Here is a 9,363-nt window from a genome sequence, read left to right on the forward strand (position 1 = left end):
CACGCCCCTCATTTCTCCATGGCCGCATCCTCACCATCACAGAAATCAAAGCAGCAGAGTCAGTGTAACGTTTAGCAGCTCGTGGAGTCTTTCGTGTGAACACTTAGCTGCCACACTCTATCAGGAAAGGCTCACAGCATTCTTCCTGTCCAGTCTTGGAGCCTGTCTGCTGCAGACTCATACATATAGTGTCCAAAAGTCAGGAAGAGAGAGAAAGACAATAAATATTGAAGTCAGAGACCAATTCAGAGATCCAGAGGCTAAGACACACTTGCAGACAGTGTTTCAGCCTTTGATTGTGCGTGAAGGCAAGTACACTTTAAACAGGGAAGACGGGGTGCCTGGGTGGCTCAGTGGGTTAAGCGCCTGACTTTGGCTCAGGTCGTGATCTCACAGCCTGTGGGTTCAAGCCCCGTGTCGGGCTCTGTGCTGACAGCTCAGAGCCTGGGGACTGCTTCGGATTCTGTGTCTCCTCTCTCTGCCCCTCCCCTCTCTGTCTGTCTCTCTCTCTCTCAAAAATAAACATTTAAAAAATTAAAAAAAATAAACAGGGAACACAGGCTTCTCAAGGGTACCTTTGGAAATCTTCTGGCACAGAAACGGCCAAGTAGAGAAAGCTCCAGAAGAGAAGAACATCTCTTTCTGTCCTGTGGTTCTCTCTCACCTTCTCAGTCTCCACTCAACTGTTTTTGTTTTTTGTTCTTTCTGGTTCTGTAAATGGTCCGGGTCGCAGGCGGGTCTATTCTCCAGGAGTCTCAAATTTCCTCATTCCATACTTGTCCCTGTTCAGTCCCTCAGTTTTGTTCTTCGATATAACAAAACCACAAACAAACCTACTGCTCTTTATCAGCTGGGAAGCTTATCTGTGGGACACATGCCTTGAGTATGAAGATAGTCATCAAGGTCATGAGACAACCCATCCTCACTGACCATCTGGAGCACACGGCGAGAGGAAGCCCACCAAGGCTCATCGTAACAGCACTCTTCACGGGTGGCTCGCTCAGCTCATGAGAAAATGGACACAGAAAGTAGTAGCAGGGAAGGTCTTGCTTTCCCAATGCCACAAAGCCCCTCCAGGTAGGTACAGGCTACTGTTTTCTTTCTGTTCCCAGTGGGCCAGTGATAGTGACAGTGCCGGGGAGACGCCAATTCACGGATTTAGGCACAGACCCATCTGGTTTAATGAATACATCGAGTATAAAGAAGCTATCTGCTATACTTTGCCAGTAGTTCGTTCTCTCTGGGTGATGGGGAGGAAGGTTTTCGCTCAGCTTGGGCACTGGGAGTAATGTGAACTTCCTCACAGAAGGACCTTATATTGTGGGGTTGAGGTAGGGGAGTTTCGTACTAACGAAGATTGAGATTTCTTGCCTCTGCATCTGAGGTGTGTTCAGGGAGGGAAAGTTTTCAAAACAACCCTGGGCTCATCCCTGGTTTAATCTTTGTGAATCTCCTTCCACGGAATCCTGTCCCACTGTTTAGAGAGAAAACAGGGGGTGGCGGGGAAGGTGCATAATTCAGTTTTCCTTTGAATACTGAAGATGGGCATGTTATTAAGACTTTCCTTTTAAAGATTTTAGGAGAGGCTGATGACAGAGCTTTGGGAATCAATATTGGACTGAATATTATTGCAAAATGTTAAGTATATTCCAAAGTTTTAGAAGGGACAGTAGCTCTGGTTAGCCTCCTCTGAGGCTGAAAACAAGAATAGAGATTTAACCAACCCTTAAAAGCCATTCCTTTGTGCACATGAAGGTGAGTGTGTCGTTGGCAAAATATATTCAGGTCCATTTCTGGGTTAAAAAGACTGAGAGACACATAGGTAAACGCGTCTGTTTGCTTTTATGTTTATTTATCAGCATAGATCACTGAGAAAGAAGTTGGTAGTGACCCCACACCAAGAATAAGAAGACTTGGCTCATTTTTTGTTCCATTTTGTTCATCTAATCACTAGCCAGACAGTGATCTTGGCCACTAACTTTGACTCAGTTTCTTATACATTATAATGAAGACTTTCACTGAAAGATTGTTTTTGAAAAAATAGTCAATCCCCGCCCCCCCATTCCTGTCAGTTGAGAACTTCACAGAGAGAGAATTTTCTCACGGCTGAATTTCTGCTTAAACTATACAGCGTGCCCCAGATCGAACTTTCAGAAGTATCTCTCCATGATAACGCCTTACGGGAGGAGGCTGCCTCAGCCCCACCAAGCCGTACCTGGCTGAGGTTTTTGAGGAGGGAGCTGGAATTCCTGGGGGTGAGTGAACATCTTCCCACATCAACCAGAGTAGAACTGGCTCTACTCTGAGCCAGAGTATTTGGGTGTTATGAACAGTTTCCCCACTTGGATTCATGAGGCATGAAAAACCTGGTAGATGAGGAGGCAACATGGGGCCCGGTTGAGTAGAGAGAAGCATTTCCTCATGAAGACTAGGAGAAGAATGGCAAAGAGGATCTGCCAACACTGGTCAGTTGCTGGTGGGTTAATATCATGAATATCAAATTAATAATTGTTGTCTGCACCTCGATGGAAAGAACAATTATTGATGTCTACCATGACTACGTAAATAGAGGCACATGAGAAATGCATTGGCCATCCCTGCATCAGATCATGCCTGTATCCATTCTTAGAGGGGCCTGATGATTCTAGAAAATATTGCATTTGAATTCTGTCTCAGGATGGCTTAAGACACCCAAGGAATTTCTCATGTTTGGCCTTCATCATAAGGACTTTGATGCAGTCTTGAAAAAATATCTTCTTATTTTACAAAACATATGCATCTTTTTCTACAGGTAACACAAATTCTGATTGCTTTGATATGTCTATGTTTTGGAATGATCGTCTGCTTTGCGATCAATGTTTCCGAATTTAAGGAAGATTTTTTTTCATCATTTAAAGCAGGCTACCCATTCTGGGGAGCAATGTTTGTGAGTAAACATCTACAATTGCCTCTGAGATAACACTGCATGTAGCTTTTCTCTTGCCCACATCAGATCTAACCAACTATTTATTCTAGTATTTAGAGTATATATATATATATATATATATATATATATATATGTATTGCAGTTTACAAAGCACTTGGGGTAAGCACATTAGTACTCTTTTATCAGATGAGAAACCTGAGATTAATAAAAGTGAAATGAATTGCCCAAGGGACATTTAGCTAATAAAAAATGAATCGAAACTTTCAGAATCCAGGGGCACCTGGGTGGCTCAGTTGGTTAAGCGTACGATTTCTGCTTAGCTCGTGATCTCATGGTTCCTGGGTTTGAGCCCCACATCGGGCTCTGCATAGACACCTCTGAGCCTGGAGCCTGATTCAGATTGTGTCTCCCAATCTCTCTCTGCACCTTTCCCTCTTGTCTCCTCTCTCTCTCAAAAATAGAGATCAACATCAAAATAAATAAATAAATAAATAAACGTTCAGAATCCAATTCCAGAAAAATATCCCTCACACTATTTGTCAGTCAAGTTATCTTCATGACGGCAGGAGGAAGAGACTGAGGAGGTGAGGAGGACAAGGTCAAACAAGGCCAAGGGCATCTGATAAACTCATACTATGTCCTGGAAACTCTTTTAGGTGCTTTCTCATTGTATCTCCTTTTAAAAAAATATTTATTTATTTATTTATTTATTTATTTAGAGATAGAGAGCACAAGTGGGGGAGAGGGACAGAGAGAGTAAGAGAGAGAATCTGAAGCAGGCTCCATGCTCATGACCCTGGGATCATGCATGACCTGAGCCAACATCAAGAGTCAGATGCTCAACCGACTGAGCCACCCAGGCACCCTTCCATGACTCTTTTTGAACCTTTGCCATATTTTGACACGTCTCTCTACTGTCCTTCATCCCATACACTTTGCTTATTAGGTGTCTCTCTACCCATCATACACTCTGAACCTTTGAAATTGTTTTTAATTTGTGCTATTGATTTATATTTTCAAGAAATCTTTACCCATGTACATCTTCATAATTACTTTATGTCTACATGACCTACGTGAGACCCAAGATATGCATGCCACAAACACATGCTTCTTGCCCAAAGGGGCTGACACTCTAACACACAAGATGCTCATACAAACAGATAATTACAACAAAATGAGAGCCATTTTACAACAGTCATGTACCAGGTCTGCTGGACCTTGCTACTCCAACAGTAACTCATGGATTGTCAGGATAAGCATCACTCGGGAGCCTGGTAGAAATGAAGAATCTTATGCCCCCTCCAGGACCTACTGGATAAAAGTCTGCATTTTGCAACAGACCCATGAATACGGACAACACACTGGAGGTTGCCAGAGGGGAGGGGTGTTGGAGGATGGTCACAATGAGTGAAAGGGAGTGGGCAATAAAGACTTCCAGTTATGGAAGGAATCAGTCGTGGGAATAAAAGGCACAGCACAGGGAGTATAGTCAGTGGTATTGTAATAGCGTCACACGGGGACAGATGGTAGCTATACCTGTGGTGACCAGAGCGTAATGGATTGACTTGTCGAATCACTATGTTGTATGCCTGAAACTAATGTATCATTGTGTGTGTGTCACATATACTTCAATTAAAAAAAGTAATCTGGGAATGCCTGGGTGGCTCAGTCAGTTAAATGTCCAACTTCGCCTCAGGTCATAATCTCGTGGTCCATGGGTTAGAGTCCCATTGTTAGCACAGAACCCACTTCAGATCCTCTGTCCCCCTCTCTTTGCCCCTTCCCTGCTCTTTCTCTCTCTCAGAAATAAATAAACATTAAAAAATAATAACCTGTATTTTAACAAGACTGTCACATGATTCATATGCACACTTAATTTTGAGAAGCACCCTATAGGACATAAGAACTCAACAATGATGAGCTTATGGGAAATATTAATACATAGCTTTATAGAGTACCCACAACTTAACCTTACATTTGGAGGATAGGGGAGAAAGGGGAAGTAAAGACAGACAGAGACTCACTTTATTTCTCCCTTCCTTCCTTTTGAACAGTTTGCTATTTCCGGATTTTTTCCAATTCTGTCTGAAAAGAAATATGCCATATATCTGGTGAGTTGCGATTCTGTCTTTATCCATCTGTGAGAATATAAGAAAAATGGAATTTTAGGAGTCTTGAAGGAGATGTGCCATCATCTCCCCTATAATGAGTGAATGTGGATGTGGTTTTTTTTTTATCCAATCTACTTTGTGTTGGGTATAATCATTAAAAATATAACCATTACAATATCAATCGTCTTCTTAAAAAGACAGTAAAACATCAGTACCTTGACACTTGTTTTAAGAAATATCCCCACACTGGGCCTTGTCCTTGTGAGTACAATCATATGATCAAATGGATGATTTGTTTCTTTTTTTTTATTTCCTTTTTTTTTTTAACGTTTATTTATTATTAAGAGACAGAGAGTGAACAGGGGAGGGGCCGAGAGGGAAGGAGACACAGAATCAGATGCAGGCTCCTGACTCTGAGCCGTCAGCACAGAGCCCGACGCGGGGCTCGAACTCACGAACTGCAAGATCGTGACCTGAGCCGAAGTCGGGGGCTTAACTGACTGAGCCACCCAGGCGCCCCTGATTTGTTTCTGATTAAGGAGACTGCTTGAGGAGAGATGATGTGTGTCCACAAGGGCCTTCCTGACTACAGTCCTAGCAAGAAGGTTATAGATGCTTAGTAAACAATGAGTACATCAACCAGAGAACTGGCTCTACTCTGAGCCAGAGTATTTGGGTGTATGAACAGTTTCCCCACTTGGATTCATGAGGCATGAAAAACCTGGTAGATGAGGAGGCAACATGGGGCCCGGTTGATTAGAGAGAAGCATTTCCTCATAAAGACTAGGAGAACAATGGCAAAGAGGATCTGCCATTCCTTTTTCAATTTACATTTGGAACCAAGGCAGAATTTACTGGATGCAACCAGCCGTAAGAATGCAGGGAGGTCTACTGAATGCGCTGGCAGATGGAAGCCCAGGTCTGAGTGTTGTCCTTCACCATCAGGTGTGGGGAAGCCTGGGAGCAAACACCGTCAGCAGCATTGTTGCAGGAATAGGAATCTTCATCCTGACCATCAACTTGAAGAGTTGCTGGCCTCATATCTACAACTGCCAGGAAACTCATGGAGATGACTTCTGCTTTGTGGCTTGGTTTTCCACCGTATGTATTTCTTGTGGAAGTGCTAAGATTCTGACTCCCAATCCAAGTAAGAGCTCTCTTTCCCTTTTCCATGAACCCCATCCTCTGCTGTAACCTCTATCACATAATGTAGTGTTCTGGGGGTGCATGTATGGAGATGCTGGCTGCCGACCCCTTCCCAGCTGAATTCTGTGAGGTTGGAGTCACCTGCCTGGATGACCATCGTGTGGTGTCCCCAAGCGTATGTCACTTCATTGGGACTGATCACGTTGACGGGGTGATGAAATCAGGGGCTGCTATAATGGAGCACATTTTCAGGGCACCTACCTTGTGACTCCACTTATCTTGTTGGTTATTGTTCAACAGGAGATCATGGCAATGATCCTGTTTCTCACCGTCCTGGGGTTTTGTAGTGCTGTGTCACTCATGATCTATGGCCTTGGAGAAGTATTCCAGAAAAAGAAGGTAGGTAGAGGCCTGATAATCCTGAATGACAAACTGAAGAATTTGAGCTTCATCTTAAAAGTACGGCCTGGATCTCTGGGAACGTTTCTTCTAGAAAATTATTTCTTCATGTTTCAGTATTTTGGTTCCCAAATCTCGTATTTTAAATCACATTTTTCCACTTGTAAAAGCCCCAATCTCCAGGTATATCCTCATGACTGAGCATGAGGAAAGTAGAGTTTTCATAATTTTAGAAAAGGCTGTGGGTTGAGCATGAGAGACAAATGTGAAAGTAGCATGTGATGGAACCTCCCAGGTATCTGGGCTTATTTTCTCTTCCAGAATAGGTCCCTCATATGTGTTCCTACTCTCTCTTTTTTCTTGGCTTTCACCTTCTTACTTGCTCTGAAGGCTCAATTTTCTTTCCTTCCTAATTCATGATTACCAACTACATTTCTGCTTGCCTTACCCATCCATTATACCTTTGATGTATGAAAAGAACTCACCAATACTTGCACAAGCACTGACTCAAATCTTCCAGATGATACACACTCCCTTCATCTGTCCATTTGCCAAAGCATTCAAGTCTGGTGGCCTTTTTTTGTTTTGATCACTTGCCTCCAAAGATAAATAAGACAGCAGATATACCAAAGTTCAGACACAGTAGTCTCACCAGCTTGTTATTGACTGATGTAATTTCTCCTGGGCCCACTTGGCCAGCCAGTCTGGCTTGGTTTATTGGAGATGGAAGTAATAATTACAGTGTAATGAGAAAGAGAGTGACACTCAGGAAGTCAAAAGAGATGAGATAGATCTCTCGAACAAGTCGTCTAGTGGTGGAAAATTCCTGGTGATTAATATTAAATCATTTTTCCCTCATCAGATTCCAGAAGATCGTCTTTATGAAGAATTAAACATATATTCGCCAATTTACAGTGAGTTGGAAGACAAAGGGGAGACATCTTCTCCTGCTGATTCATAAGAATTGTGTGTTCAGAACATTCTGACTCACAGCAAAAGGTCTAGAAAAAACCAAGATCTTTGTTTAAGGGGCTACCGACAAAATTTCAATTCTCTCTATGGTCTGCCAGTTTTACATTAAGATTTATTCTCCAGATGGTAATACTCTATCTGTTGTTTCTGCTCACCTAGACTCCCCCTGCCTCACCCATTTTTAGATATGATTGACTCCTATTTTTCTTGTTTTCTATTGCTGTCTCGTACCTACTTTTGTGGGAAGTCAACAAATAATCAGTTAGCATTTACTCTGTGCCTATAATGGTGCAAATAGAGGAAACAAGAGGAAGTCTGGTTGAGAGATGAGTTAAACTTTGACAGTTCGGTCATGTTTGGTTCTTAGCCCTTTTCAGAGTTCGTAAGGGCTACAGATGTGCGTGATATATGTCCCCCTACTGGACTGTAAGCACCTAAAGGACAAAGCCCATTCAGCAAATGTATACTGAGGACCAAATAAGTGTTCTAAGTTTTCCACACTTGTCTCTTTCGCTTCATGTTTCCCAGTTTCCTATATCATGGGAGCTCAAAGTGTATTTATGGAGTGGATGGGGGAACATTCGGAGAAGATATACCACTGGGTCAGGTGCCAGGTTGAGTTGCGAAGAAGAAAGAAATTACTTTAAGGTGAATTTGGAGGTGAGAAGGAGGCCAATTGGCAGATAATTAGCAATAGGAATATAGTCAGATGGAAATTTGAAAAGAATGCTATTCTATTAATCATTTTGGTGGATGTTTATCACATCAGCTTAGCAATGGATGCTTCCTGCTTATGTTTGATCTTATGTGGAGAGTCCAACATGGAATCTTAGAAGGATCACAGATCTTAGAAAATGCATTGGAATCCCAGGCCTATTGCTTATTAGTTGAGTGGGTTGTGGGAAGTTATTTAATTTTTTTTTTTACTTAATCTGGTTTTTCTCATATGTAAAATTAAGACATTAGGAATAATTTACCTGCCAGGATTAAAGGTCTATTGTGGGAACACACACACACACACACACTTAAAACTAACTCAAATGGCCCCACTCTCTAATTCCACTTCAATTTTCTCTCTTAAATACACTGTTTGACCATCTCGCATCAGCACCCCAACTTGAAATGTTCTGTCATCTCTTCTGTGCTTGCTTGAATTTCTTCTTTCTTCAATCCCTACTTTAAGTCCCTCCTCATTCTTTAAGGTTTTCCAGTCAAAATTGTTCTTTTCTCTAAATGATAATTTTTTTTCAAACCAAATACTCTCACACACACACACCTTACACTATATACAACTTCCACATGCAAATATTTTTAATGGTTATTTATTTATTTTGGGGAGAGAGGGAGTGAGAGAGAGAGAGAGAGTGGAAGGAGTATAGAGAGAGGGAGAGAGAGAATCCCAGGCAGGCTCTGCATTGTCAGCACAGAGCCCAACATGGGGCTCAAACTCATGAATCTGAGCAGAAATCAAGAGTCAGATGCTTAACTGACTGAGCCACCACCCAGGTGCCCCTCCATATGCAAATACTTTACATCCCCTTAATGATCATACATTTTTTTCAAAGACACAAAGTCTCACAAAAATCTGTATATTTTCTGAATCATTCATATTTCACATTCACGGACACAATTTTGTTCAATAATGTTTGCAGAATGATGAGTGAGCAGTGGGGAGTTTTACTAGGTTACTCAGTATCTGGTGACATGGATGGGTAAAAAAACAGGAAAACCATAAATGGAAAGATCATTTAATGAGGAATTTGAAATGAAAGAAGAATAAATGAATGAGGACTTGAGATTAAATGGAGT

The 9,363-nt window shown here is 42.0% G+C and overlaps 1 protein-coding gene across 1 annotated transcript; it reads left to right on the plus strand.

Annotated features, from left to right (window-relative positions):
• The first annotated feature begins 937 nt into the window (after window positions 1-937).
• Window positions 938-8,850, plus strand: LOC122199840 (high affinity immunoglobulin epsilon receptor subunit beta-like). The gene is made up of 7 exons (XM_042905194.1): window positions 938-1,077; window positions 2,132-2,255; window positions 2,792-2,926; window positions 4,981-5,037; window positions 5,983-6,138; window positions 6,484-6,582; window positions 7,445-8,850. Exons 1-7 carry the CDS (start codon window positions 1,016-1,018, stop codon window positions 7,541-7,543), a joined length of 732 nt encoding a protein of 243 aa, XP_042761128.1. The 5' UTR covers window positions 938-1,015; the 3' UTR covers window positions 7,544-8,850.
• The last annotated feature ends 513 nt before the right edge of the window (window positions 8,851-9,363 follow it).

The sequence above is a fragment of the Panthera leo genome, chromosome D1, assembly GCF_018350215.1.
Source record: "Panthera leo isolate Ple1 chromosome D1, P.leo_Ple1_pat1.1, whole genome shotgun sequence".
Classification (NCBI taxonomy): domain Eukaryota; kingdom Metazoa; phylum Chordata; class Mammalia; order Carnivora; family Felidae; genus Panthera; species Panthera leo.